The sequence below is a fragment of the Solanum stenotomum genome, chromosome 7, assembly GCF_019186545.1.
Source record: "Solanum stenotomum isolate F172 chromosome 7, ASM1918654v1, whole genome shotgun sequence".
Lineage (NCBI taxonomy): Eukaryota > Viridiplantae > Streptophyta > Magnoliopsida > Solanales > Solanaceae > Solanum > Solanum stenotomum.
Genome location: NC_064288.1, coordinates 53,628,463 through 53,654,998, shown reverse-complemented (window position 1 = coordinate 53,654,998; position 26,536 = coordinate 53,628,463). Strand labels below are relative to the sequence as shown.

Here is a 26,536-nt window from a genome sequence, read left to right as displayed (position 1 = left end):
TGAGTTAACGATTATGTGAAAAAAATTATTGGAATATCGATTCGATTTCTAATTTTACTATTTTAGTTAATGGTTAAATCGATAACCCAATAAAATTATATTAAAATTACTATTTTACTCCTAATTATATAACTATGACTTTAACATTTTACCAACTTTATTTCCTAAATTTTAGTATTACTTTCGTCCATAGGCAACACAAACCAGCCTCTTCCTTTCTATTGGGACACCTTCCCTGCTCTCGACATAAATTAGTATTACCTTCTCTCTTCTCAATTTTAGATTAGACAAACAATTAATGTAGTTTCCGCAAGTTATTACACGAGTCTTTATAAGAAATTCAATCAATTCTATTCTAAACAAAAGTGATCAATTTATAAATTTGGCATTTCTATCATTACTTCTATTTCCATTTTATGAACATCATATTTATATGATCATATGAGTATTTTCTTATCGGTTTAATCGATATCAAACCATTATAAAACACATTACAAATTAAAAATTAATAAATTGAATAGAATCAAACCGATCAATACACGCTTTAGATTTTAATATAAAAATCGAACACTCACTAAAAACAAAAGAGGAAAAAAAATCAATATATTTTGTATGCAAGTTCATTTATTATAGGAGACCTACCCATTGGCCTTTAGGCAGCAGCAGCAGCAGCAGCAGCAGAACAATTCATTACTCTTTTTATTTATTATTAGCCACTACTACCTCGTTCTTTACCATATTTCTGATGCATTTACACTTTTTTTTTCCTCCTTTGCTTTAATCAATGACCCCTTTCATCAATTTGTCATCTTCCTAAGGTATGACTAGTCGTGGTAAATGAACGATTTGAACTGAATTTAAGCAAGTTAATATGAATAAAGTAAATAAAATAGGTTATTACACAATTTGATTTCACGATTTATTTGGGTTGAGATAGGCAAAATAATGACTTAATGTTAAATGACATGTAAAGCCATTCACATGAATGTCTCTATTTTAAGATGGTCTTCAATTGTTCTATAACACTTTGAGTAATAAAAAAAATAAACTTGAAATCGAAGAAAAAGTAAATAAGACACATGTTATGTCTTATAAGGCAAAAAAAAAAAAAACTAGGCGTGAGTTATGTATTATGGGGATAAGTTTTTTCTTTAAGAACTCACAAAGTTATGTCTTTTTTGATTTAAAAAACTTTTGTCGGACAAGGACTTTTGCCTTACAAAATTAAGTCATGGTTAAAAATATTTTAACCTATAAATTTTTAGTAAATGAAAAGTAAAGACAAAAATTAAAGACTATTGATTTAAAGGGCAAAAATTAAAGGTCATAGGCAATCCGTGTAAAAACTTGTTGCACATAGTGATGGAGCCGGATTTTTACTAATCTAAGAGGATTTTAAATTAGAGGCAAAGCTAAGATTGGAAAATCAAAGTTATTAAAATTTTGATAAATTAGTTATATATATGTTAAGTCAATTTTCTAACATAAATATTTATTTACCTCAAAGATAATGAATTTTGTCGAACTCATAATTGAAATGACAGTTCTGTCATAGTCAAAATATAAAAGAATAAATATAGGAAGAGTTCGAAAAGATTCAATACTATATTATATATAGAATAATCTTGACCTTGTGTATATACAATTCAACAAAATTTTCTTGTGTCCCTTAGCTTCGTCCCTAATTTCACATTAATAGAACTTTCCTTAAAAAAATGTACATTTTTTTAATAGCGACTCCTTTGCTACTACATTAGGATAATCTTCTCCTCAGAAAAGCAACTCCTTTACTACTACACACTACGATAATCTATTCTTATGTCAAGAAAATCCAATAGTCTATACATAACCACAAAAATTATAATTTGTCTTATTAATACATACATACAGTATAATTTTCTAACGAACAAAATTCAAAATTGAACCTCTTGCCTCCCTGTAGCTCCGCCCCCCCTAGAGAGACATTATTTGTCTCTTGCTAATACTGTTTTTTTGTGGACTTTAACCTCATGATCTTCTTACAAATAGACAGAAAAGAGCACTCAATATTGGTGCATATAGAAGAAAACAAGTACTAAGAAGTAGAAGTACTAAAGAGGGAAGAAGAAAGTTGTTAATTTTGTCAGAAAGATAAAAAAAGAAGACAATACGCGTGAAAATAGCTCAAGGCATCTTGTCTCTTCTTTTTTTTAAGCCTTTTAGGGGACCATATACTCCCCCTAGATGGTGATTTATTTATTGAATTTAGAGTCTGATTAGTTTGGATTTGTGTCGAAAAATTTCATTTTAAAGTTAGAGCACTCTTTTTATCAAGATAATTTCATATCCATGACAGAAACTCGAGACCTACTTATCACTCCTCTAGATGGTGACTTTTGATATATCCTTTTTTTCACTCCCAAAAAAATAATAATTCAAGTTTTACTCAAAGATGAGTGATGAATACATTATTTGTATTAAGAAAATTTATCATATATTATACATAATAAAATAAAATAAATAAAATTTATATATTCATATAGTGTGATTTTTCAATTGAAGAATTTGAATGAATGCCTTTTTGCTCCTTTAGTTCTTCTCTAGTTAAGGTGCATCAACAAGTATACAAAGTTTTTTTGCGTTTTACTTTTTATATTTATACAGATAAAGTAAAGAGATTTTTACACTATTAGATTAATTAAAATAACTAATAATGTGGAGAATGGATAGACAGCTTGTTATAGCATGAAAAATTATGCTGATATATGTAAAAATTATTTACAATATTATCGTGTACATGAGGTCAATCTACTTCCCATCTTTTAATTTCTTTTACCACTTCACTTGATGAATTAGGATTTTTTTTACTTCATATAGGATTAAATGATCTCAATAACTCCTAGCTAGTTAATGAAGAGTGCAATTTTTATGGTTTTTAATTAAACATACCATTGGAGTTAAATTTTTCCTGTTGAAATTTAACACTAAATTAAATCCCAATTAATTAATATCTCTATAGTACACCCACTCAAGGTCCCAAAAAATATTAACAGTACTAAATTAAATCCCCAATAAAATATATGGAGTGGATTTTTTTCACCCCATATATGATTTTAAGTCTCAATTAATAACTCCTAAGTTAATAAAGAATGCGCATATTTTATGGTTCTTTAAATATACATCAATTAGTCCAAATTCTGTTTTTGAAATTTAACACTAATAAAACTCCCTAATTAATGAACAGTTTAAGTTAATTTATGGTAAGCCTCCAAGAAAAAAAACAAAGAAATTTATAATCTTAAAAATAAAATAGATTAATCGTTATAATTGATTAAAATAACATGCAGTGTAAGAAACTCTCTATTATATATATAACTTAAACTCATTCATATAATATGTATCTTCCGTATATAAAATATTTACACTATCATATGCATATATACACTCTCTATGTCTCATTTTATGTGATACCCTTTTCTTTTCAGTCTGTCCCAAAAATAATATAACCTACTATAATTGAAAACAATTTAACTTTAAAATTCCTCTTTTACCCTTAATTAAAATAATTTTCAGCCACACAGATATTCAAAGATTGTTTTAGACCACAAGTTTCAAATGACTTTTTTTTTTCTTAAACACCGTACCAAGTGGAACGATGCCACATAAAATAAAACATAGAGAATAATTTTTATCTTTAATAGCAGATAACTTGTCTTATTTCAAAATTACAAAATCACATATTTCTTTAGATTGACACCCTCATAGTGTAAAAAAATCTTTATACTAATCATAAATATAAATATATATATATATATATATATATATTATTTTATTTTGTATAATTAATATCACTATAGTACCCTCACCCACCCAAGGTCCCAAAAAAAGAACATCCAAGAACCAAAAGAGGGAGTGGTATTTATGAGTTGCTCCAAAAAGTGAAGCATATATAGAGCCTTCACAAGTTCTTTATACTCTAACTATCTCTTTCACACATTGACATAGTATCTACAAGTGTAGTAAACTCTCCCTACAACATCTTCTTATCATTTTTCACTTTTGTTTCTTCAAAACAAACCAAGAAAGTTTTCAAACTTTATCAATAAGACAACACCATAAAAACCCCCTTTTTTTTAAAATTGTTTTATTTTTTAAGGTGGTCCATTGTTTTGAGTACTAGAAAAAGGAAAGAGTATTTATCAATATATTGAAGTGGGTAGAATTTGTGTGTTTTCTTGAAACTTTGCCTTGTTTAGAAGGAAGGAAAAAATATGGATTGGAATGGAAATATTAGACCTTTTGTTTCAAGACCAGTTATTGATAATTCTTTCAATTTTCTCTACAACTACAATTATGACCAATATCAAGGTAAATATATTACAAAAAATAGCAATTTTTTTATTTATTTATTCATATACTATACATCATTCTTAGAAACTAACATATAATGTTACTTTTCATTGATTTAGAATATCAGTGTATAAAACTTAAACTCGAATTATAACAATTTTTTTTTTGAAGGTATGGAAATGAAGCATGCAATGCAAACACAACATGGTGGAGTACAAGTCCCAACAATGGACAACAACAACAACAACTTTGTACTCAATCAACATCAATTGGACAAGAAGAAAAGGTTGTCAAGTGATCAATTAGAGTCACTAGAAAATAGTTTCCAAGAAGAGATAAAACTTGATCCAGACAGGAAAATGAAATTGGCTAAAGAACTTGGATTACAACCAAGACAAATTGCTGTTTGGTTCCAAAATAGGAGAGCTAGATGGAAGGCTAAACAACTTGAAAGACTCTATGATTCACTTAAACAAGACTATGATGTTGTTTCAAGGGAAAAACAAAAGCTTCAAGATGAGGTGACAATTCTTTCTCCATTTAATTTCTTGTATATCCATGCAATTCATGCACAATTGCATGTTCGGACCGTTTGCAATAAATTTTAAGTGACAGAAAATTATAAATCGCAATCACAAAAAAGAAAAAAAAACATAACTTTATTGATAAATATGTAGGCACAATTTTGTTACTCCCTTGATTCGGGGTCGTTAGTGACGTATCTCTCGAACTAGGTTGATTTGAATTTGATCTCTTTATGAATACTCCATGAATTTGCAGAATATTTGAGATGCCTTTTTAAGGGATTATAGTACCCTTTATACATAGGTCTGAACTAGGGTTTAGGGTTAAGTAGCATCCAAGAATCCTAATTGAAATTGAACACACCTTGTAGAATCCCAACTCAAATTGAACACGTCTTGTAAAGTCTCACAAAATTTCAATATTTACCATGACCTATAGGTTATAAGTCCCGGTCAATACTGAAAGTAAAAGTCCATTGTAGTAACTTTGTGTGACCTATATAATTAATGAATTCAAATCATAAAATCAATCATTGATATATATCTTAGAATATGACTTCTTCATAGATAGACGAGAGATGCTTCATGTATCGAACTATTCATCAAATTTTCTTCTTGTCTATTTTAAGAAGAAGACAAAAAAACTATTTTTGTGAAACTTAAAAATCATAGTATATAATTGTGGTTCAAATACGAATTCAAAATTATTTCTTTATGGAATTTATTTTTAAAAAAAATAAGATTGAACTCGTTATATTTTTAAAGTTAAGAACTTATACCTATTATTTATTGAACTCATAATATTTGGTGCCATAATTAACTATGGAGACAATTTTTACTACAGTAGTCCACATCATTCTAAAGCAAGGAGGGCTTAATTGAATGCAAATAAATAAATGTTAAAAATAAATTTTTGTGTCCCCTATTAAAACCTTGTAATAAAATTAAAAATTGAAATTGACACATCATACAACTTTGTTCCATCTTCCCTTTCCTTTTCTTTTGAATTAAAAAAAAAATTATTCTCTCTCATGCAGTTTAAATTTTGTACATGTTCATTTTTTCTTTCAGATTTAACTTATGTATATTAATATTTCAAAGAACAACGAAAAATCATAATTTTCGTTAAGAGTGTTCAAAAATTAATTTATATAATATAAAAAATAACATGTGACCTAGATATATGTATCATTTTCTATATACGAAATATTTTTTTTTATATACATAACATAGTATTTCGATGAAAGATGTCAGTTGAATATCTTTAAACCTAGTGGTTCTGTCGTTGCCAAGAAAGGTTTGGACCATTAGATATTATACGTAGTTTTATCATATATTTTGCAAGAGGTTGTTCACAAATCCAACTTTAAAAAAAAAATTATGGATGGCTATTTGTAGTTTCTCCTGTATTTTTGGCTGTATTATTCGAACATTTCAAATTGTATACATGTTGATTTATATGTTTCATGATCTATTGGAAACAATCTTTGTACCTCTAAAAAGGTAAGATAAAGATTGTGCATACTGCGTATGGTCCAGGGCGAATCTAGGGGTTCGATTCACTCGACCACCCTCAACAAAAAATTATATTGTATATATGAGGTATTATTTTTGTATGTCTATATAAATTTTGAATCCCTTGAACATAAGTCTAGAAGTTGACTCAGTGGTTTAGAATGTTCAAAATTCACCCTAAGGTTTATGTTACTGGCTTACAAACTATCCTTTTCAGACTCCACTTATATAATTGCACTGTATATATTATTGTTATTATTATATTGTACAAATCCTTTACACCGTCAATGTACAGAAGTTAAACTCTTTTCTTTTTTAATTTTTTTTCCTTGATAGGTATTGGCATTAAGAGCAATTTTGAAGGAACAAGCCACAAAGAAACAAGTAAATTCCACAGTTTACACTGAAATATCAGGTGAAGAAACAGTTGAAAGCACATCAATGCCAAGTTCCAACAAGACAATTACAAGAGGAATTACTATAAGTAACCATCAAAATAATAATAATATTATTAATAATAACAATAATAACAATATTGCTGAATGTAGCTATGTTTTTAATAATGTTGTAGATGGGCTTAATCCAGTGATGCCAACTTATTGGGCCACTTTGCCAACATATCCATGAAGTGAGATTAATTTAACTTAATTGTGCTACTTCTAATTAATTTGTTAGGTTTAATTTTCTCTTTAATTAGCACCTAAGACAGATTAATTAGAAATTGAGAATAGAGTAGTAGCAGAGTTTAGTTTGATAAGTTTATGTTATATTTAAGATTAGGAGTACTAAGTGGTTTTTATTAGTTTGTCATTTGTAAGGTTGTACTACTCTTATTGTTGTATTGACATTAATATCATCAGTTTTTTTTTAATATAGTATAAGATGGGTGATGTTTAATTGATGTCATTAGTTATAATACTTTTTCAAATTTTGAATTTTGATTTAATCTTGTCAGGCCTCAATAGAGGTACAAATAAAATATTATTTCCTACGATTGTGATACGTAATCTTCACGGACAGTCATTATCGTGGCATCAAATATATAAATTTGTAAAGACGATTACATGAGTGAAATAATAAAAAAGAAATCTATTTGAAATAAATTGTTCTTTCTTCGTCTGAAATACTTGTCATGTTTTGATTATCAAGGATTAAATTTGTAGCTAAATTAAATTAATTTAATATTTTTAAATTTCAAACTTAAGATATTTAAAATTACATGAAAAGTAGTACTTGTAAGATGCAATTTTATTAAAATATACAACATGGTAGAAAAATATACATCTTTAACACAATGTGTGTTTCTAGCTTGCTCTTTAGTCTCCCACCATTCAACTCCAAGTAAGTTATTTGGACACATACTTGAACATTAGGTGTAACATTGTACTCCCTACTTTTCAAAAAATATTTAGATAGTAGGTGCAACGATTTACTTCACAAACGAAGTCTCTTATTCAAGTCCAAGATGACATAGCTATACTCGGAAAGTAGAGCAGAAGAAGCATCTGACTCCTCATGCATGTTCTATTTGGCTAAAAAAAAAACAAAAATATTTGGGAGATTTACTTCACAAACGAGGTCTCTTATTCAAGTTCACGATGACATAGCTACATCATTGAAGTAGAAATAGAAGCATCTGACTCTTCATGCATGCTCTACTTGGTTCGGAGAAACCAAAATTATTTGGGATCACCTCCGCTTTAATGGAAGGACACAACACTAAATTAATCGAACTTCAAAACAAATGCTTACTTTGTTCTTTTTTATCTATCATGCATCACTTCTCAACAAGTTAAAGAAGTTTGTTCCGTTCAACCAAATGATGTTTTTGATCACTTTCTTTTATTCAAAGAACTTTCTTAAAGAAACAAAAAGCAATGGGGGTATACTATAGGCAATTACTACCATCAATGCATTGCAAGGAAGACAAATTTCTCATAATGGAACAAGATTATAATTATCATAACAGAATGAAAGTAAAGCAATCTGCATATTTGAAAACAAGACCAAAATTCAGAAATATATTGTTTCAGAGTGCGCTAAACGCTGGTGGATCAGAATAGCTACACTCAATCAAGATGCAAAATCACTCTAGCACTACTTAGAGAACGACATAAACAATAGCTAACGTTTTCCACCACCACCGCCAAGCTTAGGGCCTTTTGATCCTCCCTTTGACACATTACCCTTACCTCCAGCTTTCTGTGACTTAGCCACCACCTCTGCCTTCTTGGCCCTCTTTTCGTCCTTTGTTTTCTTGATTCTTTCCTTGATTTCACTGCAGAAACCGAACAAACAAACTAATCAGTCCATCGTCAGCAGATAAAACTACTATGGTCAACAATCCCATTTCAAAAGATGCACAAAGCCACATTGGCAAAATATGAGCTTGGTTAATACGCACCGAAGAGCAGCCTCCCTGGCAGCATCTCGAACTTCTGGCCTTTCAGCTCTCTTCTTCTGGATTACCTCCAAGGTTGCACCCACAATGGACCTAGAGTAAGGTTTCTTTGTGGCACGTCTCCTCTTCCTAACAGCTTCTTGTGCAATATCCTAATGTTACCGAGCACACGCACAAAAGAAAAACAAATTAAAATTGGCAATAGTGCATATCAAATGGCAAAACATAAAGGCGGTGAAATCTGTTAAAACATTTTTCCTCAATAAACTACGTAAACAAAGTGAATCTCAGGGTACAACTTCACATCACAAAGTTGTATCGTTCAATGTTGGAATGTTGGTGGAAAAATTCAAAGTGGAAAGCAGAACGTTAAGTACAGAAAATGAAGCTTGTAAATGCTTTATTCTGGACTCACCTTCTTGTGCTGCTTCCTGTACATGGCAGTCCATGTAAGCTTGGAAGGCTTCAGGCGGTTGTGGAAGTAATGTTTGCACTTTGAGTTGACAAATAGGAACACCTACAAGGACCAGAAAATACTATAAGCAATCATGACTTTGTCTCCTACCATCAGTACACAAATCACTTGAACTACCATCACCAAGAAATGGGTTTTCATGTTACCTGAGAATCTGATCGAATAAATCTGATTCCCCTCCCAGGGTATATCTTGGCACCGCTGAAACGGCAGAGTTCTGTCCTGCAATGGAAATAAGAATAAAACTAATGAGTCATCAATTACAATGCTACAAAGGACCGGGGCAAAACCAAATGTAAAGGCATGTCAGCAATAACACAAGGAAGAGGTAACTCCTCTAATAGAACCAATGACTAGCTGAATCATTACAAATTCAGCCGGCAAGTACCTCCCCCGTTAAGGGAGTTCATAAATCATCTGTGCTTATTGTCAATGATATATATCATAGGCAGTGTATACATTTTTCAGACAGTGTAAGGATGAATCAATTGTAACCATTCAGAATGATGAAAACATTGAACAATTCTCAGAAATAATATATAGGCAAGCAATGCAGCAAAAAACATGTCATCCTCTCAAGGTCTTTAGAAGTTTCTTCAATAAAATAAAGGTAGTGGTCATATATATACTAAAATTCCACATCGAGGGAACTACAGGACACCTCAAAGAGTATAAAACAATTTGTAACATCACATTCAATGGTTCATCAAATAACATAAGGCATAAAAGGAGCTCATTAAAACATAAACGTCAGTGCATTAATCTCCATTTTGACCAAGCAATTAAGCTAGCTTAACAATAATCAGAGAAACAATACTCAGGTACATCCAATTTAATCTCTTAGTGAATCAATATACAAGGACAAAACCTTAACAGTAACAATGCTTCTTCCCATCCATTTTCTCCACTCTCATATTAATCGTGCATTAATCAATCAAAATAACTAAAACCCAAATAACCAAACACAAGATCCAAGAGGAGTGAAGTTACATTTTACCAATAGAGGGGTTTCAACTATGTTACTTGCACCTTTCAAAAATGCTGCCACCCCATGTTGGATCCTCCAAAACACCCAAATAATCAAACACAAGATCCAAGAAGCGTGAAGCTACATTTAACCAATAGAGGGGTTTCAACTATGTTACTTGAACATTCCAAAAATGCTGACACACCCATGTTGGATCATCAAAAAAACCATAACTTTTATAGGATCCAATACACACCCAACCACACTTTAAAAGAGTCCGAGCAACATAGGTATTCATGAACCGCTTCTCCTCCTACAATAGACTCCAATCTACACTACACGTGTTCATAAATCACCCAAAAAAGATGATGAACACTATAAAGATTTGATTTTTAACCATTTCACATGTAGTAAAAAACCCAATTAACTTTTGGAGGACACAACACACAGTCAGCAATACTTTCCCAAGAGTCCAAACAACATAAGGTTTCAAGAACTTCTTTACCTCCTACAATAAACTCCAATCTACACTACATATGACCATAAATCTCCCAAAAACAATAGCAAAATCAATAAAGATTCGATTTTTGACCATTTCCCACGTAATAAAAACTCAAATCAGCAAAACCCAGAAAGGATCAACCTATAAACACTTCTGATTCACCTCCATGAAAATGGTAAAATAAACTTTCTAGCAATACAATTATCAAATGGAGTTTCTCCAAAATACTAAAATTGTTGAAAATTACAACTTAGAGAAGATAACCTACTTTAGCACCATGGCTGATGTTGTTGTTGTTGTTGTTGCTGCGGCGGCGAGCTCCTCCTCCTGTGCGGTACTTCAATGGAAGAAAAATAAAACCCTAATGAGACTTAACTTTATATATTGGGGATTTGTTGTTAGGTTTTTTAAAGGCCCAAAAGAATATCAGATCTACTATTCAAGCCCAACTTAATGGGCCTCAATATGGACTTGTGTACACAATTATTCCATTTTTAACCTTCGGAAATTATCTTTTAGGACAACCTTACATTCAAATATAATTCATATATCGTTCAATTGTATAATAATCATAACATACTCAGTGTAATTTAATATGTGAGGTTCGAAAAGGATAGTATGTACAACCTTACCCTTATCCTTGTGTAGTAGGGAGGTTGTTTCCGATAAACCACAAAACATGATAGAAAGAAAAATAATGACAATAAAATAACAAGATAAACAAAGCAAATGTAGCAATATATAGTAGTAAAAATCAAAAAATAAGATACTACATTAATACGAAATAATACAACTAAATAAAAGCTCTCTAACGTTTGCAAGAACCTACAAAATTTTAGAATACGGTCTAATATTTTCTCGTATGATTTTTAATTTGTTTAGAAGTCTATGAAGACACCTTTGATAGATTATGATAACTATGGTCAAAAAATTTAGATATTTTATATGGAATGTTAATGTATAAATCAAATTGACAAACTTTAAATATTAGATATGAATTTAAAATAACATATGATCATTTAGTGAAACGATGGAGATAAGCTTCATCGTCAACTCTCATTTAAAATCTTTTTTGTACTAGTATATTAATACTTATGTATTGTATAATAATACATATAAATTGAATTATTCATCAAAAACATGTAAATGTTGAAATCATATTGGATTAAATAACTTAATCTTATCATTTAGATTTTTGTGACAAGGACAAAATTGACAACTGATATATAATACATTGAAGCATGATCCACAAAGTCATCTTAAACTTGGTCTAAGTTGGTGAAGTGTTAAAGTGAAATAACTTTAAAATTGTTCAAAATTGCTCATAGAAATGACCTTTTCAAAGGCTAAATTAGAAATTAAGTGATAAATTATTTCTCAATTTTCAAAATGAATAATTATTTTATATATAAATAAATAAAAGTGAACAAAAAGTGTATCATTTTATTTTCTTCTTATTATAAAAATATCGTCCTTATAAATAAATCTTACACAAAACATTTTACCTCTTAAAATAAAAATTGATAGAAGATCACAAATACCCAAATTCAATGTTAGGGCATAAGACTGGTTTGAAACTTACATTTTATTAACACTATCTCAAGACACGTTTAACTTTTCACTTAACATATTTAAACAAAAACAAAGATTATTTTCGTACATTAAACACATCTTTGTAATATATTACAAGATTTATTATTTTTAAAAATTTCGTATCAAAGTTAAAAGAGAGAAGTATTGAAAACAACCATAAAACTATATGTGAATTCTTAGTTTCATCCCATCCCCAGACTATTAACAACTTTTAAAACACCTCTTTACTTGACTAATTGAATTTAATTACACTCCCGATCTTACAACATGAGTGAAATACACCCTTGAATTTTTCTCAAGTTTAAGAGTGTTTTCAACACTTCTCTCGGTTTTTTATTAAAAGTTATATGTCACACAAGAGTTTGAGATCACTTACTATGTATTGTGGCAAATCGAGGTGATCAAAGGTGTATCTAAATTTAATTAGTCAAGTAGATAAGTATTTTTAAAATTGCCAGTTCAACTATGAAACTAATAATTTATGTCAAATTGGCCGTCCAAATATAGGTATTGGACAGACGGAAAACACATGTTATGAAAGAAGTAATTGAAGAATGAGAGTAAAGAATTCAGTGGTATACATGTGGAACAAGTCCACAAGCAAACGAATGGAAGAGTAGACAACTTCACCTGCTTCCTCGTCGTTATCTCTATCATCTTTTTCCTTCTTTCACTCACATTCACAAAATCCCCATGTCCTGTTTGAACTCCAAGAAGAAAACCCCAACATTTTAAATTGAATTAATCAGTTAATACCTCAAAAAAAGAGGATTTTATAAAGTTTTGGTGTGAATTGTGAACCCCATTTGCTTCACAAAGAGGAAAAATTGATTCTTTTCGTAGACCCAATTCACAGAATTCAATTTGGGGGTAAAATGGAGGGGTTTAATCAAGAACGACGGCTGAATGCTGCGGCGGTGGAGGTGGCGGAGGAGGTGGAGGTGGAGGAGAGTAGTGATGATTGTAGTTCAGAGGATGAAGGTACTGATGATTACCGGAGGGGAGGTTACCATGCTGTTCGAATAGGTGATAGTTTTAATGGAGGTAGATATGTGGTGCAGAGTAAGCTTGGTTGGGGTCATTTCTCTACTGTTTGGTTGGCTTGGGATACTCTCATGTCTGTAAGTTTTCTGATGACCCCTTTTCGTAGTGTCGGGGCTAGCTTACACGCACTTCGACTAATTTCATGTTACTTACTGTGACACCTAGTGTTTTTTGGCTTTGAAGCTGGGAATTGAACCTGATGAACCTTTTGTTTTGTATTCATCTTTGGCCTAGTTTAGAGCAAACCCTTTCATGTGAATTGTCATAATCTGCTAGTTTTTGGAAGTTTTAGGATGGAGGGTGATCAATGATTGCAGTTCAGCTATCACTGGTGTTTTTTGTGCTCCGATTATTGCATTATTTTGTTGTTGTTACCGTTCTTTCTCTTGTTTGTTGTGTAATTCTCATTATGTCGTTTTTGTTATTGCTCTTGTGTTTGTATCCCCTCCTTTTTTAAACTGTGTGGTATGCCTTGTTTAAGCTGACGGTCTATCGACCTCTCTATGTCTACGAGGTAGGGTAAGGTCTGCGTACACTCTACCTTACCTAGACCCCAGACCCCACTTGTGGATTACACTGAGTAAATTGTGGTTTATATTGTATAGTGTGATTTTGATGTGTGATATGATGGGAAAAAAAGGTTGAATCTTTAGGTTGCTTATCAAGTTTTTAGCAGTTAGTTTCTTTTAAATGAGCTTAAATGTTATACATCTTCAAGATAATCATCATAATAATAATCATAGTCGACTACAAGTGGTTTCTATCCTCTCTACCCCACCAAGGTAGGGGTAAGGTCTGCGAACCCCACCCTCCCTAGACCCTACTTGTGGGATTACACACTGTTGTGGTGGTTGTTAGTGGACTACAAGTGGTGTGCGGCACTTGATGTAGGAGTAAAATGTTCTTCGAAGTTTAACTAATTGTGCATAACTGCATAAAGATGGATGCCTGCTCAAACCTCTGTAATACCTAATGAATAAGAACTCGGATTAGAATTCTGAGTTGGTAGTAATTTTAGTTTGTTACTCTCACCGAGAAGTAAGAAGTTGATGTGTATATTTTTGTTAATGATGCAGCAATTTGTGGCATTGAAAGTACAAAAGAGTGCTCAGCATTACACGGAAGCAGCGATGGATGAGATCACTATTCTAAAACAGATTGCAGAATGCGATCAGGATGATAAAAAATGTGTTGTGAAGTTACTGGATAATTTTAAGCACTCAGGTCCAAATGGGCAACATGTGTGTATGGTTTTTGAGTATTTGGGTGACAATCTCTTGACACTTCTTAAATATACTGATTATCGTGGACTGCCTATTCATATGGTTAAAGAGCTCTGTTATCATGTTCTAGTGGGATTGGATTATTTGCATAGACAGCTTTCTATCATACACACCGATTTGAAACCCGAGAACGTACTTCTCTGTTCCACAATAGATCCGTCTAAGGATCCCCGAAAATCTGGAACACCTCTTATACTTTCTAGTCATAAGGATATAACCACGCTGGATGGTGGGTCTGTGAAGGGTTATGTAACATCAAATGGAAATTTGACTAAGAACCACAATAAGAAGATTAGACGGAAGGCCAAACAAGCAGCTCAATGTTTTGTGGGAAAGGAAGCTTCTCTCGGGACTAAGGGTGGACAAGATAGCTCAGCTTCTGCGGAGTCATCTTTCAATGCAAAATCAAATTCGGACATGTTGAATAGTTCTAATAGAATGTCAAATGCCGATGCTGCAAAAGGCAGTGGGAAAGAATATGAGGGTCCTAAGAGAGGCAGCCGTTCTACAAGGAGGAAGCTCTTGGAGGCAGTCGACCTTAAGTGCAAAGTTGTTGACTTTGGCAGTGCTTGTTGGACGTACAAACAGTTCACGGATGATATTCAAACTAGACAGTACAGGTGTCCTGAAGTTATCCTTGGATCAAAATATTCAACCTCAGCAGATCTTTGGTCCTTCGCATGCATTTGTTTTGAGCTTGCAACTGGCGATGTGTTATTTGATCCTCACAGTGGTGATAACTTTGACAGAGATGAGGTAAAGGTGCATTACTTCATTACTCCTTATTTTCTACTTGGTTTGTTTAATGTTATTGTTCTGCGCAAATTTGCATACTTTGGGAGAGAACTTTGTGTCGACTTTGATATTGGGTGATTTCTCTTTAAGATGCTGTCAGCGCATTAAATTGTGGTTTGCTAAGTCTATGATGCCTCTGTCTATACTTTTTGTTCTCCGATTTCCTCTACCTTAACCACTTGTCATTCCGATTACTCATTCATAAACCTTTTTCCGTTTCAAAATAGTGATACACTCTAAAAAAAAGTAAAGGATAAGCTTCCATTCTAGAAGTGGTAGCTTCCCACCTCCCTCACGTTCACTCTAATTTCATTTTATAGCACGCCAGCAGGAGGGGACTTCTTACAAAAGCACTCCAAGAACTCGCGTGAACTTGACGAGAGAAGCAACTACTACCTCTCCATCAAAGGAAACAGAAGCATCGACTAAATAGAAGGCCCTTGAATCTTATCGTTAGCCTTGCGTTTTATTTTCCTTATAAGTAAAGATATGTCTAGTCTGGAGATGCTTGTAGCTTGTAACTTATCTGATTTTGTCCTCAAGCATGGTTATATAAAATGTCTGGGAGTTTTCTAAGCAACTCAACCATCATATCACATACTTGGAGCACTAGTAGTCATTTGCTTAATTCTACTTCATGGTATAAGATGTTTTGACTTGAAACAAGATTACTCATTTAATTGGATTCTTAATTGCGGCACGATTATTTAAAAAATTATGTACAATATGAAATTAACATGATATATACACTGAATTGGGATGTACTCTAATCCTCCTCAAGTAGGATGGAATAGATCATAAGCTAAAGGTTCATTATTAGGCCCATAATTGTGCTAATGACCGATTGTCAACCATTTCAGTTTCATCTGATACTTTTAAGCAGATTTTGTGAGATGGTCACACCTTACTTGATTTGGCCATCTCAATGACGGTATTTGAGCCAACCCAAACCTTTGACATGTTGTGAATTAAACGATGTTTTAGCGTCCCACTTCCTTGCTGATTATGCTGTAAATTCTCTACTAAAAGTCAAATTGCTGAACTAAAGAGTTGTAACATACTAGAATTGGTTTTACTCGATGACACATTTATCTAATTTTTTCTATGATTGCTTTATTACTGTCAAATAAGAAGTCAACTTCTATTCAACAAGTCATCTCAACCTCAAAAGTTTCACTATAGATTTTATAAGAAAATTTAATATGCTTTAAGGATTCTAATGGTTGGTGTTGGAACACAGATCAGCAAATAGTCTCTCTTGATGACTGAATTTGTGAAAAGTAGGGGGAAGATTCATATGCACACGGTGTTCAGATGTCGGAAGAACACAATCTTCTACTCATCCTGGGTATTATTATACCGCTTGTAGTCTATATAGTACCTTACAAGTACAAGATTAACCTTTTTATTTTTTTGGATAACCGTGTTGTTTAGGCCAGCTTTCGTGCACCTCGACTAATTCCACGGGGTACGTGTCACCTCCAACCCCACCAAGGCAGATGGGAAGAAATCACGTAGTGTTTTGTCTCTTCTGGGAATTGAACCTAAGATGTCATGGTGCTCAACCTGCTTCATTGACCACTAGGGCACACCCTTGGGTGCCAAGTACACGATTAAGCTAGGGACAGTTTATTCCACTCCTTCTTGGTCTCCCCAAAATTCTACAAGTGAAATTGTAGCGTGGACCAGTTCCTTTTCCTTTTGCTTTTCGTACAGATCCATGTCAAGTTCAAAACACACGTCTTTTGTTGATACTCTAGCAATCTTCTTTTATCAGCTCATCCAATGCTTTAGTTTATAGTTGGTCAATTATGTGATTTAGGTGATCAACGGTTTATGTGAACAAATAGACCAAAAGAGAAGAAGATAAAGTGAAAACGTGGTTTTGCTATTCCCTGCATTTAAATTTAAAATTTAGAGGACAAAAAGTACATCCTGTTCTGAGCACTATTTCCAAGCTATCATTTTACTCTTCTTCCGTACCAAGGTAAGTAACTTTCTCTTACGATGTTTTGGTTCTGTTTTTCACCAAAATGTCGATCATCATGTTAGTTATTCCACTTTTGATTGTCAATGTTTTTATTTATTTTCTGCGAAGTGAACCCTGTTAATTTGAACAGAATGCTGGATTCAAGTTTTAATCACTGTTGAGAGAAAAAAACATATCTTGTGGAATTTCATATCCTCTTTGTTCGATGAACAAAGGGCTAGAATGCTATTATGCACTTGGGCTGATATTGAAAATACTTCTAGTTGTCAAGCAAGAAATGGGAGGTGTACATATAAAGTCGTTGCAAATTCTTGCTTCAGTTATGTTTTGCTCTATTTTAAACTTATCTTTTCAACCAATCAATCAACTATATTTCATGGCCAAGTTAGATGGGATCGGATCAGCTATATAAAAGAAGTATGCATCATAGTTAGACGATTTGTATGTCGGGACACTTCTTTATCCAGGTCTGGGACCATCTAACTATACATACTTGGTGAAGCAACGCAAGCAGAGCATATTTTAACCTAATCTTTTATGGTTATAAAATTTAAAGGGGTAACCTAATCTTTGCAGGATCACTTAGCACTGATGATGGAGCTTCTAGGAATGATGCCACGAAAAGTAAGAAAATTCGTGTAATCACTTCCAACTTTGAATTATGTTTTTTGTCCTTTTGTAGTTTTATAAAGTTTGCTATTTTGTTTTCAGATTGCCTTGGGTGGTCGTTATTCACGTGATTTATTCAATAGACATGGTGATTTGAGGCACATCAGACGGTTGCGCTTTTGGCCCTTAAAGAAGGTTCTGGTAGAGAAATATGAATTAAGCGAGCAAGACGCAAAGGACTTGTCTGATTTTCTGGTCCCAATACTTGATTTTGTCCCAGAGAAACGGCCTACTGCAGCTCAGTGTCTTCTTCATCCGTGGATCAATGCAGGTCCACGCCTGTTGGAACTTTCCTTGCCTGATGCACAATCTAAAGCCGTTGATGCTCTAAACTCTGAGCAAACCAAGAAACAAAATGAAGAAGAGAGGGAGGCAATGGAGGTTGGAATTGGGAAAATATCTATCAACAAGAACATGAAAAATTTCAGAAGTTACTCAGTCAAATTCTGATACTTGGCAATTTCAAGTTTTAACCTATGTTGCTCGGACTCTTCAAGATTTTCAATGGGTGCATGTCGGATCCCTCAAAAGTAGTGCATTTCTGGAGGATCCAACACAGACACGACAACATTTTTGGTGAGTCCAAGCAAACATAGGTTTTAACCACTTCGTCTCAAATAGATGTCCAATCTATATACCATAGTATGAACATGCCCTTACAGCATCTTTCTCCAAGATGATGTTTGACAGCGTGCTCTACGATTCATTAGCATAGTGAACCATGTAACTCTTCTTGCCAAAAACAAGGGACCTACTACTCATCCTAGAGTTATCAGGTACAATAAAAGAGTCTCTTCTCTTTCTTGTCTCTCCAAGTTTCTACTACTAAGTTGCACTTGCACTTGCACTATGCAATCATCTTCTCATTGAATGAACTCCATGGCTTCACAATGAAGATGTTACAAGGTAAATGTTAAAGTGAAAAAGGTAGGTGTGTGGGGGGACCAATATAAGTGAGTCCCCTCTTTGTGTGTCTCTTCGAGTTTCTACTACTATGTGGCACTTCTGCTATTCAATCATCTTGTCGTTGAACGAATGCCATGGTTCCACCTTAAGGATACTATTAGGTGAATGTGCGAGTGAAAAGGTGTCCGAGGGGACCAAATTTGTGAGCTGCTCCAGAACAAGCATGCAAAGGACACTGCAGATTTTCGCGGTCCAGACCATTTCTTAAAGCTGAAAGCAATTTATCAATTCATTGGACCATGTACAGGTAAGGATACAACTATAGCACACTTAGCTCTTGAATCCTTGCTATGTTTACATAAAATTCATAAATGATTTCGATACAATGCTTATCGCGAGCATTTTTAATATAAAGTTTAGTTGTTCATAGCTGCTCTGTTTTCTTGCTTGTACCATTTATTCAGTTCACACTTATCTGGTTGCGCGATTTTATGTTAAAAGAAATTCTTCCTTAGGCCTCTCTTCCCGTCTGTTCAAGCCTTGCATCGATTTGAAATCTATTGGTTATCAGTTAAAGCCTAATTCTAATTTAAAGTAGAGGTTGAAGATACACAATAGTAGATTAAAGAGGTCAAAATTATATCTGAATTGTTACTTTTTTGCAAATTTCATATTTAATTTATCAGTTTTTTTTTTTTTGTCATACTTAAAGTATCATCATATAATTGTTCAAGTTAAAAAAGGGAATAATTGATAGTCAACCTAATCGGCTTCGAATTGTGTTTAAACATATTGATGGTGATAAATTAAGTAGAAAAATAGAACAACAGATTAAACTCCCATTACTTTCATTGACAAATTATATATAATTTGAATAATAATAAGAAAATATGTGAACCAATTGGAAGCATAGTTGTTGAACTACAAGTAATTAAGCCAAAATTATAATTATAATCACCATGACTTGTGGTTATTAATTAGAACTAATTGGCACTTAACAACATGATGTCAAGTCAAGGGGTACTTAATTAGTTAATTAGAATAGAACAACAGATTAAACTCCCATTACTTTCATTGACAAATTATATATAATTTGAATAATAATAAAAAAATATGTGAACCAATTGGAAGCATAGTTGTTGAACTACAAGTAATTATGCCAAAATTATAATTATAATCATCATGACTTGTGGTTATTAATTAGAACTAATTGGCACTTAACAACATGATGTCAAGTCAAGGGGTACTTAATTAGTTAATTAGAACATTATTAATCTTGGAACCCACTTTAAGCAACAAAGTTGAAAATGTCATTTTCCTAGAGGAATCTTTTTGTTCATATGTCAATATTGCATTAATTAATGAATCTCATGGTCCATATATATGTGTGTGTTCAATTATCACATAAATTACTAATTTTTTTACTAAATAAATTCCTTCCACTTGCTCTACACAAGTGGGAAAACAAAGAACAAAATAGAAGAAAAGAGACTTGCCAAAAAATGAAAATGGTTATCCCAAATCCATTGTCTCTATTAGTTGGATGAACAAAGTATTTCACATTTATATAGGGTTTGAGGAAGAGGAAAGGATCAAAATTGTCCTTTATGTTTGAGTAAAGGATCAAAGTAATCCTTGTGTTTTAACATGGAACACTAATAGTCCTTCATGTTTCAACAATTGGTACATTTTTGATACTCTTGCAAACAACCGTTAAAAATCTAACGGTGCTTTCTTCTACACGTGAGAAAAGTTTCCACCATTGCCAACTAAATCTTCCTTTTCCTTTCCTTCAGATATCCATAATTCCATAACTTTGATTCCCCTGTGAAACAAATAAAATCAAAATAAAGACTGATATTTGGAGAAGTAAAACTTATTCAGTTGCATATGTTGTTTTTGAAGAATGTATCTCCCTTCAATGAAAGTCTGCGACAAGGGTAAGAGTAAAATCAGTCTTTATGGTCATCAAGTCTTCTTCTATGTCCTCTGTGATAGATTGTTTAAACTCGAGGAGGGTGCTATGCATATTGGTGTCTTGTTTATCTGCAAGCAAGTTTCTTGCACACAAGGTGCTCGATCAATTGTCCCAGTGATAATTTAGCTTTGGTCCATTCTACTTGTTCCAATTATGACGGATACATTCTCAATATTAGTAAGCTCGAAGAAGCACGCGAGAATTTAGAGAAGCCTGGAAGTTGAAGAGAAAACGATTAGGAAAAATTCAATATTCTATCTTTTCTTGTTTGCAATGTAATTAGTAAGCTCGAAGAAGCATATGTTTTTCTCGTAGTATAGGAAAATGTATCTTTTTATTTTTGCGATGTATGGATTTGATACGTAATGTATGTTTGGTTTCAATTTGTTGAGAAGTTGGCTTGAAATTTTTGATATTATGTGTTGATGGTGCAAAACTACATCAGATTTGTACTAGAACGAACAACACTAAAATTTTAGTAAACCTTTACCAAAACCGCAGCAGAGCACCAACAATGCATCAAAATAGCTCCAAAAGTTTATCAAAATAACATTAGAATTGCACCTAAATACTGACAATGAACCAAAATAGCTGGATGAAATTCACACTAATACAACACTATGGTTGCACCAACATAGCAGCAGAAAAGATCCAAAATTACACCAGAAAAGTATCAAAACAACATTTGAATTACACCAAAACAGCAGCATCACAATAGCCTCTAAATCAGCATTAAACTTGCATCAACACCACCACCAGAAAGCACTAGAACTGCACCAAAAACAGCAACAAAAAATCACTGTAACAACAGCAAAACAACTCCAAAACTACACGAGAAAAGCTCCAAAAACAGACTCCAAAATTGCACCAAAATAGCAGCACCATATTCGCACTAAAACAACACAAAAATTGCACCAAACAGCACCAGATTCGCACAGAAACTACACCAAAAAAGAAGAGAAACTGAAAAATAATAGCAAAATATAGTTTAAACATGAAAAGCACACAATGATCCATTTTTTTACCCAAAAAAGTTGTATTTTCTTATAATGTAACTCCACTTTGTTGGGTTTGTTGTGAATTTTCCCAAGAAGAATTCATTTCTTCTCTTTGTCCTACTTCTCTCTGTTTCATATTTTCTTGTTGAACTTCCGAACATCTCCGTCTAACCTGAAAAGCACAATATATATAAATATTTATATATACTTTATATTAGCTAAAGATAATTAAATGATGAAATAATTCAAAATGATGTTAAAAGATAGTACAGGTAGTTTATCACGAACAGAAGAAGTAGTTTCAAGCTGCACATCTTTAGTTTTGCAAGTCCTTTTGTTGTGACCAGACTTGTGGCAAGTACTACAATCTAGAGATTTTTGTTTCCTTTTCATCGTTATTCGACTTGCTCCTACTTCATCAGCTTCTTTTCTTCTCTTCTTCTGCTTTCTTCCTCTCTTTGTACTTGTCAAACTCCTTGGAGGCAACGGAGGAAGTTTGTTAGATTTTGGCCACATTTGCGGGCCATTCATCGGAAAAATTGCATTCTCATATATTTTTCGGTACGTTTTCAGCATGTAGGAATCATGGACATAATCAAGAGTGTCTTCTCGATTAGCCCAAATAGCTGCAATTGCGTGCTTGCAAGGGATTCCAGTGAGACTCCATTTTCTACAACTACATATTCTCTTCTCCAAGTCCACTGCCCAATTATCCATGATACCAGCCCCTATAATTTCATAGTTCCATTGATTTGACTTTCTAGGAATATATTCTCCGGCTGCCTTTTGATTTTTAAGCAATATATCTTTAATCTTGGGACAAACATCACCTAGATTCCATTGTTCTGCTTTCTCCCTGTTAGCAAGCATTCTAGCCATGAGTAGATATCTCAATTTCTCCAAAAGTGTCAAAATTGGCTTGTCTCTAGCATCAAGTATCATGCTATTGTATACTTCACACACGTTATTCAACAACATGTCAGATTTAGCATCTGAGGAGAAATAAGCCATTGTCCATTGACTAGGTTCTTTTTCATTACACCAAGCAGCAGCATTTGGATCTAACTCAAACATATGATTCATGCATACAATAAATTGTTGCACAGTAGTAGCCTTTGCAGCAGCCCAGAGTGCCTTTTTTAATGAGAAGCTACCAAAACCTGCCCTTTTAAAGTTGTTATGAAGGTGTCTCACACAAAATCTATGACTAACATATGGTAAAATATCATTAAAAGCTTCAATGAGACCTTTTTGTTTGTCGGACATAAAGGTCCAACTTGCCTCATCCTCGTGTATATCCAAATCGCTAGCCAAATAAGTCAAGAACCAAGTCCATGTCTCTTTATTTTCTTTCTCAACAATGGCGTGGGAAATGGGAAATATATTATTGTTACCATCAATTCCAACTGCAGATAACAATTGAGTTCCGTACATTGGACCCTTCAACCAACAACCATCCACTCCTATTATTTTTCTACAACCAGCCTTGAAACCGAACTTGCAAGCAGCAAAACAAATGAATATTCTCTGAAATCTGTATGGTTGTCCAGGAACCTCATTATCAGTGAACTTCATACGAATAGTACTTCCTGGATTTGTCCTATCCATTTCATTGCAATAGTCCCACATCATTTTGAATTTATCTTTGATATCACCATCGAGAAGCGAAATGGCCTTCCTCTTTGCTCTTTTAACTTATGATAAAGTCACTTTAGCTCTTAGATCAACACTCACTCTATCTCTAAAATCAGCCAAGCTACCATTTCTATTTGATGCAATCTCATTCAAGTATTTTCTCGCAATGAAGGATGATGTGATTGTTCTATTTTCATGGTGCCACTCTTTGCAAGTATGTGTAGGATCGTATGTTTTTATCTGGAAAGATTTGTCCCGTTGCATTTTGGATGCCATAATTTTCCATTTACACTCTTCATGTATACATTTTGCCCTGATTCTTTCTTTGTCATTCTTATTCCATTTGATATACTTTCCTTTTTTTATCTCATGTGTTGCTACAGCATCCTTGAACTCTCTTTTGCTTCCAAAAGTCAACTCTAGAGCTAATATGGGATTATCTCCATCAATTTTTGGATTAAATTGAGGATAATTGTAGCTCTCAGTTTCAGAATCACTGTGCAAACTTCTTATGTCACTAGAATCATAACAATCAGAATCTCCCTCTACAGCTGCCATCTTTTTCTTTACTTCAACACTAAGAGGCTCTATTTCACCCAAAATACTCTGTTTTGTCTTCTCATGGCCATTGACTAACTCGTCATCAGATAAATCAGCCTCTAAATTACAAAAATCATCACCAGATGAATTTTCATGTGTAAGTTGTTCCTTGTCATTATCTTCAATGGTTTCTTGATGTGGTATAATCCCATTGTCCATTTTAAAATAAGAGTCCAAGTGCTCGAAGTAAATCTCATTCACATCCTCTTTTCGAAGACTCTTGCTAACTGCATAGGCTTCAAAATCGGTAGAAATTAGTCTCCATCTTCTACCATACTTTCCACACTTGTACCAAAAGGTTATTGAATCAGATGCATATCCACAAATCTCCGCCATCATTTTAAACTCCTGAAGATTCAACGTGTTCACATTAATGTAATCAATATAGTCTATGCTGCCATTTATGTAATGTTTGTCTGGAATACGTCTCATGACACCCCCATGATATATTTTTATACTAACAAATGAATCTTCGAGTACTGGATCTGAAATAAAAAAACAAGCATATATTACATAAGGTGATGTAGTTTACAAAAGTATAAAACAAACTAATGAATGGAAAATGCTTCAACTTAATAATCAAATATAATACTGTTGCATCCAAAATAAAGAAGTTTAATGCTCGTAATTATATAAACAGAAAATAGTACATCAAATCAGAGATCTTGGGAATTTGATTTTTACTTTAAAAAAATTATAATCGATAAATTTGTTAAAGTAAAATCATTCTCTTAAATTTGAAGGTTCTCCAATAGATATATAATGATGATTTTTGGGGTCGCCTTAATAATTCACGAAGCTGGAGCTACTGAAGAATGCATCACTGATCACAGTGATATCGATGTGCGCTAGCTTTGTGAACTATGACACTACAGATTCCATTCCAGGTGCACCATCTTGTGTTGCTATAATGACCCTTAGCAACGTAGCTAGCTCCATGCCTCCACCGGCATTGAGATTTGACAGTTCGTTTGCAGACGCAGAAGGATCTTATTACTTCTTACAACCCAAATTCTATTGCCATTGCCACTCTGGCTGATTTCTGTAGTGTTTTTTTTTTTTGTTTCACCATTGATCCTAATTCTATTTGTGAATAGTAAGACTATCATGAGTTCTCTTACCACTTAATACTTTGTAGTTTCTTTTTTGAATCTAACCATTCAATATCCTAATATCTAGATTCAAGATCAATAAGAGGGTTAAAGTGTATTCTACAAAAAAAAATAAAATTATCGAGACATCAAGTTAAAGATCGAAAGAATTTAAACATTCCCCATAGTTTTTAATGGTATATAGTTTCAATTGAACCTCTGATCAAGCTTTTTCTTTTATTTTTACAACATCTCATGAAAAAATTGTGACTAGAAAGTGATGTAGAAGAACAAACACTTACTTTAACTCCAATCATGAAGAGCAACCGTACTAGAGCAATGATATAATAATCAACCTACCACGTTTTTGTTTCAAATGTAGAATAGATAATTCTCAAAAGCAATAACAATGATCTAGAGATGAAAAAAATTCTCACCATAAGTAGGAGTTGATTCGCTATCATTGTTGTGCCTTAACAACATAGTTGCTTTACAAAATGGATCAACCTTTTAATGAAATTCAGAACAAAATTGAGATTATAGGGTTTGATTTGAAGCAAAAAGGGAAGAGAAGTCTGGTTTAACAAGGAAAACGAAGAGACAAGGAAAAGTGAGTTTTGGCGGGAAACCTTTCTCACGTGTAAAAAGAGAAGCACCGTTAGATTTTTTATGGCTGTTTACAAAAGTATCAAAAATGTACCAATTGTTGAAACATGGAGGACTATTAGTACTCCATGTTAAAACACAAGGATTACTTTGATCCTTTACTCAAACATAAAGGACAATTTTGATCCTTTACTCGTTTGAGGAAAAATGATATTTCAAAAGAAAATGTGACGTAAGTAGTTTAACCTGATGTTTAGATGTGCATTTTCAAAGTTGGAATATTTATTTATTAACTGAGGTCAAATTTAAATATTTGTTTACGTTTTCATCATTAATGAGTTGTCCCAAATAAGACGATGGACGACGATCGGTACATGTGGTGCTTCACGTTATACAAGTTGTTATCAAAGGACAAAGCAATTATTGCACCCCCAAATTAGTCTGTGATGGTTCATTGATATTTCTTTATTTTTAAAGAGAGGATTTGAGTTCGAGCCTTAAAAATAGAGGTGTCTTTGGTAGAGAGTATTTTATTCTACAAAATACAACTTCTTGATGCGAGTTCACATAACATATAGTTGTAGATATCAAACATTGAATTAAAAATAAAAAAATAAAAAATTATTGTACCACCA

General features: G+C 32.9%; 4 protein-coding genes and 1 long non-coding RNA gene across 6 annotated transcripts; 3 read left to right on the top strand and 2 right to left on the bottom strand.

The window, feature by feature from the left end:
* Nucleotides 1-3,980: 3,980 nt before the first annotated feature.
* LOC125871199 (putative homeobox-leucine zipper protein ATHB-51) lies at nucleotides 3,981-7,187 on the top strand. The gene is made up of 3 exons (XM_049551801.1): nucleotides 3,981-4,347; nucleotides 4,501-4,850; nucleotides 6,705-7,187. Exons 1-3 carry the CDS (start codon nucleotides 4,251-4,253, stop codon nucleotides 6,993-6,995), a joined length of 738 nt encoding a protein of 245 aa, XP_049407758.1. The 5' UTR covers nucleotides 3,981-4,250; the 3' UTR covers nucleotides 6,996-7,187.
* A 1,119-nt stretch (nucleotides 7,188-8,306) lies between these two features.
* On the bottom strand, nucleotides 8,307-11,052 carry LOC125870432 (60S ribosomal protein L24-like). Its single transcript, XM_049550869.1, has 5 exons — nucleotides 10,982-11,052; nucleotides 9,391-9,466; nucleotides 9,185-9,286; nucleotides 8,773-8,921; nucleotides 8,307-8,646 (listed from the first exon to the last, which is right to left on the bottom strand). Exons 1-5 carry the CDS (start codon nucleotides 10,990-10,992, stop codon nucleotides 8,493-8,495), a joined length of 492 nt encoding a protein of 163 aa, XP_049406826.1. The 5' UTR covers nucleotides 10,993-11,052; the 3' UTR covers nucleotides 8,307-8,492.
* Nucleotides 11,053-12,844: 1,792 nt separating this feature from the next.
* LOC125870431 (uncharacterized) lies at nucleotides 12,845-19,420 on the top strand. Of its 2 annotated transcripts, none has more exons than XM_049550867.1 (4): nucleotides 12,845-13,427; nucleotides 14,427-15,395; nucleotides 17,995-18,042; nucleotides 18,130-19,420. In XM_049550867.1, exons 1-4 carry the CDS (start codon nucleotides 13,182-13,184, stop codon nucleotides 18,535-18,537), a joined length of 1,671 nt encoding a protein of 556 aa, XP_049406824.1. In that variant the 5' UTR covers nucleotides 12,845-13,181; the 3' UTR covers nucleotides 18,538-19,420. The 2 variants fall into 2 exon arrangements, with proteins under 2 accessions (XP_049406824.1, XP_049406825.1); XM_049550868.1 differs by having other exon boundaries at nucleotides 12,846-13,427; nucleotides 14,427-15,389.
* A 531-nt stretch (nucleotides 19,421-19,951) lies between these two features.
* On the top strand, nucleotides 19,952-20,373 carry LOC125871651 (uncharacterized). Its single transcript, XR_007447029.1, has 2 exons — nucleotides 19,952-20,005; nucleotides 20,235-20,373. It is a non-coding gene; the product is annotated as an uncharacterized LOC125871651 (long non-coding RNA).
* A 1,319-nt stretch (nucleotides 20,374-21,692) lies between these two features.
* Nucleotides 21,693-23,577, bottom strand: LOC125870040 (uncharacterized). Its single transcript, XM_049550406.1, has 3 exons — nucleotides 22,240-23,577; nucleotides 21,803-21,863; nucleotides 21,693-21,742 (listed from the first exon to the last, which is right to left on the bottom strand). Exons 1-3 carry the CDS (start codon nucleotides 23,575-23,577, stop codon nucleotides 21,693-21,695), a joined length of 1,449 nt encoding a protein of 482 aa, XP_049406363.1.
* Between the last annotated feature and the right edge of the window lie 2,959 nt (nucleotides 23,578-26,536).